The sequence below is a fragment of the Salmo salar genome, chromosome ssa25 (assembly GCF_905237065.1).
Source record: "Salmo salar chromosome ssa25, Ssal_v3.1, whole genome shotgun sequence".
Lineage (NCBI taxonomy): Eukaryota > Metazoa > Chordata > Actinopteri > Salmoniformes > Salmonidae > Salmo > Salmo salar.
Genome location: NC_059466.1, coordinates 21,491,940 through 21,508,508, shown reverse-complemented (window position 1 = coordinate 21,508,508; position 16,569 = coordinate 21,491,940). Strand labels below are relative to the sequence as shown.

The following is a 16,569-nucleotide window of genomic DNA, read 5'->3' as shown; positions in this document are numbered from 1 at the left end:
AAGCCATTTGTTTGTGTCATTCCTTTATCCCCAGAAATACCAATCACCTCTCTGTTTCAATTTAAGCATAAAAGTAAACAATGACACTGTGCTGGAAAGCAGAATGTAATTTCATGAACATTACATAGGTCTCTAGTCAACGGTAGTTGGCCATGCTGTAGGCTTATGTCAATAACAGCCAAGTAATGAATCTGGGAAGCAAAGGTTGATATAATGTAGTTTGTTTTTTATGACAGGCGATGTATAAAACTACTTATTATTTTGGCAGGCTGATGGAAAACTAACTGAAATGCCACATTTGCCCTACAATACGTTGAAGAAACACCTTAATCACAAAGTACTTGTGACATCCAGTCAAAAACATTGAATCGTCCATAAATGCTCATTGTTGTTCCATAGAAGGCATGAAGGTTCCACCATGAAATTGGTGAATGTTAGAGCCTTGTATTTCACAACTTTATATAAGAACTGTCTTGTAATGTGAATGGGGATGTGAAATAGGGTATAACAAATGTCTGGCTTTAGTGTAAACCCAGTGGCCAAAGCTGGTTGAAATGCAGCCATTGGACTAGTTGTAATCTAGTTGTAATGTCATTGTAACCTGTTTTGCCCACTACGAAGGGTCCAGTTGTACCTCACAACCCCTAGAGACTAGAAGAGTGTCTAGTTATTGGCCATGCTTTGTTGTCGTCTATAGTTAGTTCATGTGCCCATGCAGAACTGCTGTATCATTCAGAGACTGGGTTCATGCACTGAACAACGAAGTAGTAACTTTTCCATCTCACTTCATGAAGCATCCCAGGACATTAGTGGTGCCTGTTGAACATAGAGGATCATGTGACCTGTAAATGTCTTATCCATGACATTACTCTTGGAACTTTTTCATTAACATTGTTATCAGAATCTGTCTTGTCTTACCCCACATCTTACTGCTTTATTACTTGGCTGTTAAACACAAGATGACTTTATGTTGAGGGGGTAAAGTAAAGTGTGTCAAGTTGTGACATGATGTGGTACCACTACGAAGACTGTGGTAAGTGGAGCAGAGAGTCAGTTAGGTTTATTGGCATGTTAAGGAATTCTCAAAATGTTTAACACAGAAATATTGCCCTTAGAAATATTGAAATAATTGTATTTTAGAAATATTGTTGGTTATAGTACATAGCTCATTAAACTCAGCATCTAACCAGGGAATGATCCAGTATCCTTTCCGTGGTTTTGTTCTAACTTTATTATCAATGTTGTTATATATTTGTATCTTTCTATTATTTGATAGGTGCATTCTTGTAAACAAGCTGCATTCATATATAATGAAATATGACATATAAATAAGATCCAAGGAATAAGTAAGACCAAAACGACCTTGTAAAAATCTGATTCTTCTCGTTTAACTGTAGCAGGTACAGAGAAAGCAAGGGAAGTCATTAACAGGTATTTGAATTATGGTTTGTACCAAAGTAAGAGCGAAAACTGTAGCGAAATGTATTTTCTCACATATAATGTGGGGTTTGGTGATTAATCTCTACTTTTTGATATGAAAAAATATATATTCTAGTAATGATTAGGTGTTTTGATATGTACAAGGAACATTCATGGTTGTGGTGCTGTACTGATTTGTGTAAGGTTTAGATATCTACAGCCTACTGTAGAACAAGATAAATAATGTATCTCAAATGCTGTGTCAAGAAGTGTATTTGGACTGCATGAAGAGGTTTTTAAAATCAACAAACTTTGCATGAATTATCAGTGAGGGTTTCTAGCAATGGGGTTGAGTTCTGAGAAGATACCAATAACCTTCTCAAAGAGAAGTGGAAGACATAACACTGAGTTTTTTTGATTGCGAATCAAAGTTTATTGTGGACTAGAGTGACAGTTGATAGTTCAAAATGGAGCTTTAGTTCAGTTGAAGTCAGTTATCCTTCTGAGGGAGCCGATCTTGGGGCTCAATCCTCCCCAGTCGTTGAACCTCCTGTACTCGCCGGGCCTCACATAGTACTGCCTGCCCTTGTAGTTGGGCTGGTCGTACATCAGCCAGTGGCCGTCCATCACGTTGCAGGAGTTGATGTCGGACATACGGAAACGGTCCTGGACGTTGGGGCAGTCATCGCTCAGCTCATTCATCTGGCCGCCCATGTCAGGACGATCATACATTCTCATTCTGTACTGGCCACGGTGCTGTAACGGGATCAAACAGGTGTTACATAGTTATTAGACAGTAACTGCATAGTTATTACATAGTTACTGCATAGTTATTACATAGTTAAATAGTTATTACATGGTTACTGTATGGAAAAAAATGTCTATATTTCTATATCATTTCTATATTTCTTACATTGAATTAAATATAATGGTGATTTTAGAGATAAACGTTGCTAAAGGCTTTAGTTGTGATTTAGATGTAGGTTATATTCAACAAATTTGTGACTGATTCATCTGATGGCAGCTTCATGTTATATGTAGGTAGCTTATTTATGCACAACCACTCTTTCAGAATTAATCAATAAAATACATATAATACAATTGCAGAATTCAAATGTATCTGGTTATGACTTTGGCTCTGCTTTAAAACAAAATGTATGCCATATATTTGCATAATTCATTGATAAACTGTTACTTTCCTTCAACCCACCGTACAACATGTTGGCCCTAGATGTATTACATGTATTACTTGTATTTGTGTTACTTGTATTTGTTTTACTTGTATTTGTTTTACTTGTATTTGTATTACTTGTATTTCGAACCTCACTCACCATGGGGATCATACGGCAGGACCTGATGCAGTCGTTGATGCCAATCATTCGCTGGTTATCTGGGTACTCGCCCCTCCTCACAAAGTACTGGTTTCCCATGTAGTTGGGGCGCTCGTAGACCATGAAGCATCCGCTCTCAACCTTGATGGAGTTGCAGCGGTTGAAGTAGGAGTGCAGGTCGGCACAGTCGCTGCTGCACTCATGAGAGCGACCCTGGAAGTTCCTGTCTTCGTAAAAGATGATCTGCAACCAACCACATCACAGAACATCATTATCCCTAGAACAACAGGACTACTGTTGCTGAACTGCATGAGATCTGTCTGCTAAACTAGTAGCATTACTTTAAGTATTTGTAGAAACTGTGCATGTAACATTTATTAAATACTATAAAATATTACTGTGAAACTGTTCCGTTTTAATGCATACAAATCTGGAAAGTTGTAAAACCATGGCCTTCTTCCTTACCTTTCCCATAGTCATGTTGGCGGTGGATGGGGGTGACGGCTCAGTGCTCAATGTCCCTCAGTCCAGCACTGTCTTTTATAAAAAAAAATCACACACACAGGGCAGCTGTGTGATTGCACAGCACAAAGTATTGTCATTCAAATATATCCCTCAGTCATAGTGTTTCAATGGTGGAGGTGGGTGAAAAAAATCTGTTTATGTATAGATGGCCGTGCGTAACCAGTTATTGTTCTCTCCCCCATGTTCATCACAATTCTCAGAAAACACTACTGGATACCAGACTGATACAGTACACTGCACAGCATCAGCAAAACCTATCAACACCATATTAATTATACAGTGGTAGCCAGCTACATGTTAGAGAGCCAATACACGGCCATGAAATAAAAAAATACTAGTATTTCTTTGAACTTTTTAAGAATCCACTTAGCCTAGTTTATTCATATAATTCAATCTTTGTAAAAAATAAATACATGGTAATTATCAATTTACAGTAGCATATGTGTTGTATACTGCATCTAATCAGAACGATGAACATGGCCCACATAAGACATAGATCTACCTTTACCAATATGGTCTTACCTGTCCTCGATATTGAGAAAACACCCATGGACACCTTTGCTTTATAATTCACTGTTTCATAAAGTCAAGGTTACAACGCATAGGGGCTGCAAATGAAAATAAGCTAGGTAGCTAAAATCTGGTGAAACATTTGTTTTGCATGGCCCCTGACAAATATATCAGTAAGATAAATAGTCAGTCAATAGAACGATCAGAATATGCATCTCTATAATAAACCCATATCTGGCAGATATTTTAATTGTGTTATATGCCATCTGGTAATTGTGGTGGGATTATTGAATAGTTAATTACTAGAATATCAGAGTTCCATGTTTCCATTTGTTTATTGTAGCACTGAGTCATTGGTCAAGAACAGAGCCAGAGACTTGCTACCATTTGCAGACTGAATGTGATCAAATTATATAGTCAGTGATCATCATTGATAAGTATTGGTCCATCATATACAAGTGTCAATATTACATCAAAGTGAAAATATTCAAAAAAATTAAGCGCCTGATCAGCTGAACATGCCATAACAACACAGGTATTTTAAAACTGTGAAGTGTGTATTGCATTGGTCCTCTTTGTTTTTGTTGAAGATATTCCAATTTAAAAGTATAATTTTTGCCCATAGGCTTTGTAATCAGTTGTCTCTCCTTGGAACTTCTTATATCCCGTCATGTCGTTGAGGTTCGTTCGACATCTTCTCTGATTTCATTTTCACCTTCTCTATACTTTTATGTTTGTGTTTTATACCAGTAACAGGAAATTAGATTATCCATTAACGTGAAGTGAGGGTGGGGTGTACAATCTCTTGACTTGAGTGATTGAGTTATTGTCCCACCATGAGTCCTAGCTATCCGCAGAGATGCTAGCCACATCGTCCAATTAATTGATAGGAGGGGATGTTCAGTAGTCCATGATTCGTCGAATAGAACCCACTCTGGCACTCCTGCCGCCCCATTCGCTGAATCTCCTGTAATACCCAGGCTTTATAAGGTACATCCTTCCCCCGTAGTTTTGGTGCTCGTAGAACAGCCAGTTTCCTCCTATCACATTGCAAGAGAAAATGTCATTGATGTGGAAACGATCCATGACGCTGGGACAGTCATCCACCAGATCCATTATCTGCCCACCATACTCTATTCTCTCAAAGAGACGCATGTTGTAGGATCCAGGCACCTGTTATTGATTTGAGAAGGTGAAAAAAGACATTATAATTGTGCCATCTTAGAACTTCTATCTTTATCTGATAATCAGAGGAGCATTACAAATCATTATGGTTACACACCCCCACCCCTACACACACACACCTGCACCAACTTGTTACAAATGTATTAAGTGACGTTTAATCACAAGATTGAAAACCCTTCAAAAATGTTGCAATGATCTCTCAGGATCATGTTAACCCAGAATTCCACACTTTACCATTTGCATAATTTATGCCCAAAATTAGATTGCTCCAAGTTTACTTTTTGAGAGTGAAATATATATAGATTCCACTATACATACATCTGAACATACTTTTATAGCGAATGTACTATTTGTACAAAAAAATAAACATAGAATACAAGCAAATGTTTTGCTTTTATTTCACGAAAAAGTTAACTGGAGCAATATACCTTCATTAACTTTTGATAAACTGTTCATGAATACACATTTATTAACTTAACAAATTTTTGTCATGGCAGTCATACAAACAGAGAGCTCACCGAGGAGATGATGTGGCATGAGTTGATGTTGTCATTTGTTCCCATCCAACGACTGTAGTCAGGATACTCTCCTCGACACAGGTAGTATTGGTGGCCAGTGTAGTTGGGCTTCTCATAGATCATGAAGCATCCACATGTCACCTTGATGGAGTTGCACCGGCTGAGAAGGCCGAGCATGTCTGTGCAGTCACCATTGCATTCAAAGTGACGGCCCCCATAGTCCTTGTCTTCGTAGAAGATGATCTAGGCATAACGTTTATATCATGTTGTTAATATTCACAAAGACAGAACATTGAAGATTGATCAAGGATTAATACAAAGATGAATTGATCAAGGATAAGCTTAATCCTTTCAATTCTAATCAATGGTGGTACAAGAATACAAGAACACAAAAACACCCACATGAATTCAATGGGAATGCCTGAAATTGATATTGCCATCAACACCCTTTTTACTATTCTACTCTGTGATCCCTCATAGCTGTTTTGAAGGTTTACCTTCCCCATGGTAGCTGGGCTTGTTGTGCCTTGTCGGTGTGGTCTGCCCAGCCCTTTGAAGACTCCACCTGTCACATATATAGTGAACATGAATTGCAGACTCTGCATGTGCCATTCATATTGTAATACCCAGTGGTCTTTTGCACATAGTGTCATTGTGTCGTCCTGAAGAGGTCAAAGGGGAGGAGAAAAGGTTGGGAACACTTTTTTCCCAAATGGACAGGTTATGGTAGCATTTGGCTATGACCAAGAGATCATGTAGCTTTATTTTGTATGTACTCAAACATGGCAATGCATGACAAGGTATCCATTGGTTGGTTTGGTAATCGTAGCTCCTGCAGTGTTTCTTTCTTTTTGATTTCGTGCCAGTCATTAGTTATAATTATTTGAAGTTATTCACTCTTTATGAAATATACATTTCTCTATTAAAAATATTATGTTATTCAATGTATTTTTGTGAATATTTCATGAATTACACATTTTGTAATCAAAACCATTACACTAAGTAAACCCAGGGTATGGACACCTCTTTGTCAAAATGTTTTAATGATAGACCAGAGAGGTTTGCGGTCTGCGGCCAACAAGGCTGAGTTCATCTCAGCCTATGCTACCCTCCAGTCCCTAGACTTCCTGGCGCTGACGGAAACATGGATTACCACAGATAACACTGCTACTCCTACTGCTCTCTCCTCGTCTGACTACGTGTTCTCGCATACCCCTAGAGCATCGAGCCAGCGGGGTGGTGGCACTGGAATCCTCATCTCTCCCAAGTGGACATTCTCTCTTTCTCCCCTGACCCATCTGTCTATCTCCTCATTTGAATTCCATGCTGTCACAGTTACCAGCCCTTTCAAGCTTAACATCCTTATCATTTATCGCCCTCCAGGTTCCCTTGGAGAGTTCATCAATGAGCTTGACGCCTTGATAAGTTCCTTTCCTGAGGATGGCTCACCTCTCACAGTTCTGGGTGACTTTAACCTCCCCACGTCTACCTTCGACTCATTCCTCTCTGCCTCCTTCTTTCCACTCCTCTCCTCTTTCGACCTCACCCTCTCACCTTCCCCCCCTACTCACAAGGCAGGCAATACGCTTGACCTCATCTTTACTAGATGCTGTTCTTCCACTAATCTCATTGCAACTCCACTCCAAGTCTCCGACCACTACCTTGTATCCTTTTCCCTCTCGCTCTCATCCAACACTTCTCACTCTCCCCCTACTCGGATGGTATTGCGCCGTCCCAACCTTCGCTCTCTCTCTCTCTCTCCCGCTACTCTCTCCTCTTCCATCCTATCATCTCTTCCCTCTGCTCAAACCTTCTCCAACCTAACTCCTGATTCTGCCTCCTCAACCCTCCTCTCCTCCCTCTCTGCATCCTTTGATTTCCTCTGTCCCCTATCCTCCACGCCGGCTCGGTCCTCCCCTCCTGCTCCGTGGCTCGACGACTCACTGCGAGCTCACAGAACAGGGCTCCGGGCAGCCGAGCGGAAATGGAGGAAAACTCGCCTCCCTGCGGACCTGGCATCCTTTCACTCCCTCCTCTCTACATTTTCCTCTTCTGTCTCTGCTGCTAAAGCCACTTTCTACCACTCTAAACTCCAAGCATCTGCCTCTAACACTAGGAAGCTCTTTGCTACCTTCTCCTCCCTCCTGAATCCTCCTCCCCCTCCCCCCCCCTCCTCCCTCTCTGCGGATGACTTCGTCAACCATTTTGGAAAGAAGGTTGACGACATCCGATCCTCGTTTGCTAAGTCAAACGACACTGCTGGTCCTGCTCACACTGCCCTACCCTGTGCTTTGACCTCTTTCTCCCCTCTCTCTCCAGATGAAATCTCGCGTCTTGTGACGGCCGGCCGCCCAACAACCTGCCCACTTGACCCTATCCCCTCCTATCTTCTCCAGACCATTTCCGGAGACCTTCTCCCCTACCTCACCTCGCTCATCAACTCATCCTTGACCGCTGGCTACGTCCCTTCCGTCTTCAAGAGAGCGAGAGTTGCACCCCTTCTGAAAAAAACCTACACTCGATCCCTCCGATGTCAACAACTACAGACCAGTATCCCTTCTTTCCTTTCTCTCCAAAACTCTTGAACGCGCCGTCCTTGGCCAGCTCTCTTGCTATCTCTCTCAGAATGACCTTCTTGATCCTAATCAGTCAGGTTTCAAGACTGGGCATTCAACTGAGACTGCTCTTCTCTGTGTCACGGAGGCTCTCCGCACTGCTAAAGCTAACTCTCTCTCCTCTGCTCTCATCCTTCTAGACCTATCTGCTGCCTTTGATACCGTGAACCATCAGATCCTCCTCTCCACCCTCTCCGAGCTGGGCATCTCCGGCACCGCGTACGCTTGGATTGCGTCCTACCTGACAGGTCGCTCCTACCAGGTGGCGTGGCGAGAATCTGTCTCCGCACCACGTGCTCTCACCACTGGTGTCCCCCAGGGCTCTGTTCTTGGCCCACTCCTATTCTCGCTATACACCAAGTCACTTGGCTCTGTCATATCCTCACATGGTCTCTCATATCATTGCTATGCAGATGACACACAATTAATCTTCTCCTTTCCCCCTTCTGACAACCAGGTGGCGAATCGCATCTCTGCATGTCTGGCAGACATATCAGTGTGGATGACGGATCACCACCTCAAGCTGAACCTCGGCAAGACGGAGCTGCTCTTCCTCCCGGGGAAGGACTGCCCGTTCCATGATCTCGCCATCACGGTTGACAACTCCATTGTGTCCTCCTCCCAGAGTGCTAAGAGCCTTGGCGTGACCCTGGACAACACCCTGTCGTTCTCCACCAACATCAAGGCGGTGACCCGATCCTGTAGGTTCATGCTCTACAACATTCGCAGAGTACGACCCTGCCTCACACAGGAAGCGGCGCAGGTCCTAATCCAGGCACTTGTCATCTCCCGTCTGGATTATTGCAACTCGCTGTTGGCTGGGCTCCCTGCCTGTGCCATTAAACCCCTACAACTCATCCAGAACGCCGCAGCCCGTCTGGTGTTCAACCTTCCCAAGTTCTCTCACGTCACCCCGCTCCTCCGCTCTCTCCACTGGCTTCCAGTCGAAGCTCGCATCCGCTACAAGACCATGGTGCTTGCCTACGGAGCTGTGAGGGGAACGGCACCTCCGTACCTTCAGGTTCTGATCAGGCCCTACACCCAAACGAGGGCACTCCGTTCATCCACCTCTGGCCTGCTCGCCTCCCTACCTCTGAGGAAGCACAGTTCCCGCTCAGCCCAGTCAAAACTGTTCGCTGCTCTGGCACCCCAATGGTGGAACAAGCTCCCTCACGACGCCAGGACAGCGGAGTCAATCACCACCTTCCGGAGACACCTGAAACCCCACCTCTTCAAGGAATACCTGGGATAGGATAAAGTAATCCTTCTAACCCCCCCCCTTAAAAGATTTAGATGCACTATTGTAAAGTGGTTGTTCCACTGGATATTATAAGGTGAATGCACCAATTTGTAAGTCGCTCTGGATAAGAGCGTCTGCTAAATGACTAAAATGTAAATGTAAAATGTTAATCCTATAGTGAATATCCCATACATCTTACCATGATATAACAAGACAATAATACAATAAGTGGGATTCACACAAGGAAAGATTTGTTTTGTCTTTTTCACCTTTTTTTATGTTTCTGCTTTTCTTCCAATTGAAATGTGATGTGCTTTCCAATGTCTCCATAACTATACTTTCATGAATGGGTTTAACTGAACCATTTGGGATGGGTGGAATCTATCACACATGTTTTTTTTCAGTATATAGTACATGACAGTATAGATCTTTTCAGGATATAGTATATGACAGTATAGGTTTTTTCAGGATATACTATTTGACAGTATAGATTTTTTTTCACTATATAGTATATGACAGTATAGATTTTTTTCAGTATATAGTATATGACAGTATAGATTTTTTTCCAGTATACAGTATATGACAGTATAGGTTTTTTCAGTATAGGTAATAAAAAAAATGTATTTGTATGTATATTATTATCTGTACTTGGTATTATTTTGCCGCCCTCAGTATAGAAATAGGACTACAGTGGGAGATCCTATTTTAAATGCAGTTACAAAAATCCCAAATTGTCTGTCTATGTAGCTTGGCACTTAAAATATATGATTTAATGTTGTATTTTCTTAAATTTCATATTTATACATTGCTTCTACACCTGCATTGCTTGCTGTTTGGGGTTTTAGGCTGGGTTTCTGTACAGCACTTTGAGATATCAGCTGATGTAAGAAGGGCTATATAAATACATTTGATTTGATTTGATTTTGTTAAATATGAAGACTAAAGATTGATGGTGAAATTTAAATACAAGTGATGTATGTTTACAAATGCATGTGTCAAAATATAAACTTGATGTAAGTGACATTTGTATGTTATTTGAAAAGTATTTGAATTATTGTTTCATTTATATAGGATAGTATGCTTCCAATCAAATCCTTCACCCTATCTTTACTATCTATACATACCTCTGATTTCTTTGTTTGATTCAGTTATTTGTAAGAAATTGTTCTTATATGTACTATTCTCCAACATAACATGTTCTCCAATAGCATGACAACACAACTCGCTACTAGGTAGTATGTAATCAGACATATGGGCATACAAAATTGACTAACTATCATAGTTTATGCATAGACAACATAGTTCTGGCCCTTCAACTATTTAGCTCTGTAGGCTTCACATATCTGTAGCCTTGGCCTCCAGTGGAAGCAGGGAGGTCCTGACGTCTATGAGGCCCAGTAGAGACAGCCACATAGTACCTTTTACTTTAGAAAGGGCTTTATGAATGCATTTGTCTGTGGATGTGTAACTCTGCGCAGCAGCCATAAATGCACAATATCGAGTATAGTATATTAATTCCATTAAGGAGAATAAACTTTTCAGTTGAATGGCCTTTTTCTCATAAATCACTGGCCTTTAGACCGCTTTGAGCTTTGAAACTTGTTTGTTTGGTTAACACTAAACAGTAATGAGTGTAGAGCATGAATGATCCAGTACAGTATAATAGAGATCACGCTTTGACTCCTGTCTGATCAATGCCAATACTGCAATAGCTTTATTGATCCCTCTAAGCAGAGCGAGGATGTCGGGTATCGTGGTGCCACCCCTGCTGATAACATCCACACTGGAGAGCAGGCCTGCAATGCTCAGAGAGCAAGAACAAAACTGAAAACACTTGAGCACTGACACCATTTTATTCAGTGTGTGAAACAAGGCATAAAGTAGACATTTTACAAGGACCCTTCCTTCTTTAGAGGTCCATAATGCGCCTGATTGAGCCAATCTTGGAGCTCATGCCTCCCCAGTCGTTGTATCTACGGTACTGGCCGGGCCTCAGGTAGTAGTGGCGTCCTCTATAGTTGGCCTGGTCGTATATCAGCCAGTGGCCGTCCATCACGTTGCAGGAGTTGAAGTCGGACATACGGAAACGGTCCATACAGTTGGGGCAGTCATCATCCAGCTCCATCGTCTGGCCTCCCATGTCAGAGCGGTCGTACAGCCTCATCCTGAAGTTACCACGGTGCTGGAGGGGACAGAAAAGAAAACAGGGTTATATTCCATGATCATCTGTGTTCTACATAAACTTTTCTTTATTGTTAATTAACACGTCAATACAAAAACAACTATTTAGATGCTCACAGAAAGGCTAGCAATCTAACTGATTTAAGGAACTGAAGATTGATTAGGTAATTGTTTAATGATTAACTACTAAGGATAACATGATACACCCCCCATAGTTGGCTTGGTGATATACTATGATCAAAACCAAGATTATGTGTAAGTACTCTCAAATACACAGTGATACAGTAAGTAGATCATATGTGTTTGAGAAATAATGGTATGGGACAGTTCCCTTACCATTGGGATCATGCGGCAGGACTTTACACACTCGCTCATTCCCATCATGCGCATGTAGTCGGAGTAATCTCCCTTCCTCAGGAAGTGCTGGTGTCCCATGAAGTTGGGGCGCTCGTAGATCATGAACATACCGCTCACCACCCTGATGGATTGGCAGCGGCTGAACATGGAGTGAAGATCAGCGCAGTCACTCATGCACTCATGGTGACGGCCACCGAAGTTCTTGTCCTCGTAGAAGATAATCTGATGGAAGAACAGGGATCATATTTGAAGTAGCATTAATAAGAAAATCTATGGAAAAACAACAAAGTAAAGATGTAATATAGGCAGCCTACAGATATACTGTATGATGAAATTAGTCTAAATAACAACATATATGTGGTTGTATGATTAAATATACAATGTGTTTCTATGTGTGCTTGTATATTTAGATTCTGTAAATGTAAATGGCCTAAAATACAAACCTTTCCCATCATATTTGCGTCTGGTTGGTGAACTGCTCGTTCTGCTTGCTGTGCTGGTGGCCAATGAGGTGGCTTATCTTTATATACATTCCCCTAGGGGGAAAGGTAACACTGCATGTGTTGTTATTCAAATCAGTCATGCCAGCATGTCAGCACAAACACAACATACAGGAGTTTTGCTACTCTTGTCCAACCATGGTGATGGCTGTGTTCACATCCTAGTGTCCAGAAAAAGCCACACACATCATTGACAGGCAGGCACTGGAAAGATCAATGATCTGATGCTAGTCAGAGAAAGTACCACAATTGCTAAACCAGACCCATGTTGGCAAGCAATTTAATAAATTGAAGTAATTTGCCGTCATATTTAATTTGATATTGTGCACTCAAATCATCACAAATGTATGCATTTCAATCACTTGAGGTTGATGGACTAAGTGTTGATATATATTATAGCTATACTTTGTTGGTATAGTCAAAGTACTTCATAACGATCTTATAAAACAATTTGATCTGTGATTGTGCATGTTTAGTTGGGTGGTACGCTGTTTGATACATCTGATAGCCATTTCATGTATATGATGAGTATACAGTTCTCTTTACAGGAAGATACCAAATACGTGTTTCTATGATGTGTTACAGATACATAGTAGGATCCTTTCAAAACAATAAAAACTCAAACATGAAATTCCATGCTTTTGTGTGTGGCCCGTTTTTCCGATTGGGAGCATTGCCAACGTGGTATGTTTTTAACAGTGTAATCCTGTGTTGCCCTGTGTGGCACTATCTATGGCATAGAACCCTGGGTGAACACATCTATAGGAGAGAGGCAGCCAATAGCACCCAGACCCCGTCCGCCATCCGTCCATCCACCCTTCTCTCTAAAGCTGTGCGGAAGAGTGCTGTGTCACTGTCTTCAGAGGAGTATGCAGACTTGATATTAGAATGGGCTGTAATCTATTGTATATGTCAGATTTGCATATTTTGTATATGCCATTAGCAAATCAATTGTTTTCCTCTTACTTTGATCTGAGAGAGAGCACACAACTTAAGGCTGTAGTATAGTCCTGAACCAATTATTTAAATATACACTAGATCACTAATAGGGGTGCTGTGTTGAAGCCACAGTGCCTCCATCTTGGCACTCCCCAAACACTGTAAGTACACGATTTGCATATGAACTGGGTCCATATCAAACTGGTTCCCTTACTACTGGCCTATCACCAAACTGCATTTACAGTATGTGTGGCAGTGAATTGGTTTCAACTTCACCCAAACTGTTTAGCTAGCCTATTCATAAAAACATCACAAGAAACATTCACAATAGATTAATTTATTCAGACTCATTCAGAGTTACCTTTGTAACTTAATAATGACCAAAAATCTATTTCAAATTCATAAAATATTTTGACACAGTCCTGTGTGTTAGAATGGGCATACTCTTCTATTGACAAGCCAGTGCCAACTAGAGACGAGCTGCGTTTAGGGAGGCAGAGGTGTTCTTATCTAAAACTCGGTGATCCTACGGAAGGAGCCAGTGGTGGCGCATGTGGCGCCCCAGTCACTAAACTTCCTGTACTCTCCAGGCCTCATGAAGTACTGGCGGCCGCGGTAGTTGGGGTGTTCGTAGAGGGTCCAGTAGCCCTCCAGAACGTTACAGGAGTAGACGTCACGGCTGCGGAAGCGTTCCTGGACAGACTCACAGTCCTCGGCGAACTCCATCGTCTGGCCCTGGAAGTTGGGGCGTTCATAGATGCGCATGCGGTATGGGCCTCCGCTAGTCTGCAGGAAGGGAGATAGGAATCAGGGTGTTCAGGACATTCTAGGTTCTTGCTGTATTGTGATATTGTGTTGCTCCATGTCATTCAATATAATAACCGTCATGTCCTACCAAGGAGATTCACCCACTCAATCAGGTTCTCATCACAGAACCTAGGAATTTGCTGTTTTTTTTTGTAAAGAAGAAACCCAAATGTGTTGCATTATCAACCTGCCCTCAGAACGGATTTGAACATTCATAACCACACATCATAACCACAGAAGGTAAACCCATTCACTCCCTAGGTAAAATATTCTACATTCAAAACTTTGTCATCGTTTGATTGATGTCTGAAATATTACTGAATGGAGTAGCAGCCTGGCAGGGTATCCAGGTAACATGGCAACACCTCAAAGACACTTAGGTTGCTCACATAGGAGAAGGTACGGCAGGAGCGGATGCTGTCATTGTATCCCATCCAGTGCTGGTACTCTGGGTACTCCCCTCTGGTCAGCACGTACTGATAGCCTGTGTAGTTGGGACGCTCATACAGCACCCAGCAGCCGCTATCTACCTTGATGGAGTTACAGCGGCTGAAATGGGGGTGCATGTCAGCGCAGTCTGCATCGCACTCATAAGAGCGCCCCTGGAAGTTGCTGTCCTCGTAGAAAGTTATCTGTAGTTGAAATGGGAGGCAGGAGAGCACACAACTTAAGACTGTAGTATACACCTGAGCCAATTGTTTTATATTCACTAGATCACTGATAGGGGGTGCTGTGTTGAAGCCACAGTGCCTCCATTTTGGCACTCCCCCACCATTGTAAAAATCTATGGAATCTATAGAATGCATTTATTGTCTACATTTGTTTTTGCCACATTTATTCCATTACAGGCACCTTAATGCATAGTTTGAAATTATATTATGTGAGCTAAACATAAAAATACAAGTATAATTTTTTTAGATTACTAATGTTACTGTCCACACTACAACAAAAAATACTTAAATACATGTCATTTTGTCCTTGAAACATTTAATTGAAATACTGTGGAATTCCATTAATTCCTATGGAGGACTGCTCTCCTGGGGAGTGCCAATATGGCCAACAGGTAGCTTCAAACCCTCTCATTGGCCAATATATAGAATCAGCAATCCAGGGATTATATACTTCATGGTCCTGAACCCCACAAAGGACTCAACTGTCATATGTTGTTAAATGCATGCATATGATTTGTGTCATTTCCTCTGTCTAATCAACATCACCAATTTCAACACAATGCCAATGTTTCCTCATGTAATCAAAGTCTAGGTAATGACAATAAATGTGTGGCCTTACTGTCCTGTTCAGAGACAGTTAGTCCCAGGGGCGCCATGCCGTAAATCCTGAGAATTTTGATTTAATGATTCATTATATGTAAAAAAAAAAATATATATATATATATACTAAATATTCTTCTCTGCTCAAATCTGGGTAAAAGATTGAAAGTAATGTGAGTATTATTCAGTACATTTAGTTATTGGTTGCTTTTCTAAAGTATACCAATCTTGCCAGCAGGCATACCAGCTAAGATAGTTAAAAAACCTAGCTACTCTAACTTGATTGATAGCCTGAAATGATTTCAGGGGTAGCTAGTTATGAGGTTGGGAGTTTGGGAACCTATCTGGGCAAGCTAAAGCCAACTTCTTACAATTGCTATGTGGCTAGTAGTAGCCTATTACAGAGAAAAAACTAACAAACAAATGGAGTGCAGGCCTAATTGTTTTTAGCAGGACAAATCTGAGGGTGCACGTGCCCCTGTGCCCCCTATGGGCATGACGCCTTACTTTGCCCTAATGTAGTTCTGCTATGATGCATGTTTAGGCTGTGGGTTAAGTTGCAATGGGTTAGCAGAGGGCTGGGAGGAAGTCTACACTGGTTCGGCCCACTATCTTACAATGCAATATAGAGACAGATAGTGAAAGTGTCCCCTCCTCCCAAGGTCTTACCTTACTCATCCTGGTAAATCTCCCTGGAGCCCGTCCTCTACAGGAGTGATGGTCTGGCTCACCAGGCCCAGGGACCATTATATCAACCTCAATCGACGGATAGGCTGATCCCACTTTATTTGTTATTTTAATGACCAGGGATTTGGTGGCCTGGCTGCGCTGCCAAAAGTCTTGATCCTGGGCATACAGTAGAGTTAAAAGTCCTGATTCATCAGTGCTAAAAGTCCTAGCGGGCACATTACTGACCAGATCTGACCCTCACTTTTTTTTCCTATGTTCAATCAGACTGTACACATTTATCCACTGATCCGCCAAAACAGGATTAATGTTTACCACACAGAATGTTCGAAGCCATCACAAAGGCAAAGCAACCAAGTGTCTGTCTAACGATCTGGTGACAGAGAGGGTGAGATATGGGTTCATGTAGTCAGGGGTTAAAGTGGGGGAGCCCTATTTGGGGAGAGGGGTTCTCAACCTAACCCTCCGGCTCAACCCTAACTTC

The 16,569-nt window shown here is 41.8% G+C and overlaps 4 protein-coding genes across 4 annotated transcripts; all 4 read right to left on the bottom strand.

Annotated features, from left to right (window-relative positions):
• Positions 1-1,828: 1,828 nt before the first annotated feature.
• Positions 1,829-3,388, bottom strand: LOC106586382 (gamma-crystallin M2-like). The gene is made up of 3 exons (XM_014173598.2): positions 3,216-3,388; positions 2,751-2,993; positions 1,829-2,175 (listed from the first exon to the last, which is right to left on the bottom strand). Exons 1-3 carry the CDS (start codon positions 3,228-3,230, stop codon positions 1,900-1,902), a joined length of 534 nt encoding a protein of 177 aa, XP_014029073.1. The 5' UTR covers positions 3,231-3,388; the 3' UTR covers positions 1,829-1,899.
• Positions 3,389-4,101: 713 nt separating this feature from the next.
• On the bottom strand, positions 4,102-6,031 carry LOC106597515 (gamma-crystallin M2). Its single transcript, XM_014188696.2, has 3 exons — positions 5,986-6,031; positions 5,489-5,731; positions 4,102-4,958 (listed from the first exon to the last, which is right to left on the bottom strand). Exons 1-3 carry the CDS (start codon positions 5,992-5,994, stop codon positions 4,686-4,688), a joined length of 525 nt encoding a protein of 174 aa, XP_014044171.1. The 5' UTR covers positions 5,995-6,031; the 3' UTR covers positions 4,102-4,685.
• A 5,151-nt stretch (positions 6,032-11,182) lies between these two features.
• On the bottom strand, positions 11,183-12,633 carry crygm7 (crystallin, gamma M7). Its single transcript, XM_014173597.2, has 3 exons — positions 12,325-12,633; positions 11,861-12,103; positions 11,183-11,525 (listed from the first exon to the last, which is right to left on the bottom strand). The coding sequence occupies exons 1-3, from the start codon at positions 12,334-12,336 to the stop codon at positions 11,253-11,255; spliced, it is 528 nt and encodes a 175-aa protein (XP_014029072.1). The 5' UTR covers positions 12,337-12,633; the 3' UTR covers positions 11,183-11,252.
• Positions 12,634-13,641: 1,008 nt separating this feature from the next.
• LOC106586380 (gamma-crystallin M2) lies at positions 13,642-16,259 on the bottom strand. The gene is made up of 3 exons (XM_014173596.2): positions 16,068-16,259; positions 14,517-14,759; positions 13,642-14,106 (listed from the first exon to the last, which is right to left on the bottom strand). Exons 1-3 carry the CDS (start codon positions 16,143-16,145, stop codon positions 13,831-13,833), a joined length of 597 nt encoding a protein of 198 aa, XP_014029071.1. The 5' UTR covers positions 16,146-16,259; the 3' UTR covers positions 13,642-13,830.
• Positions 16,260-16,569: the final 310 nt, after the last annotated feature.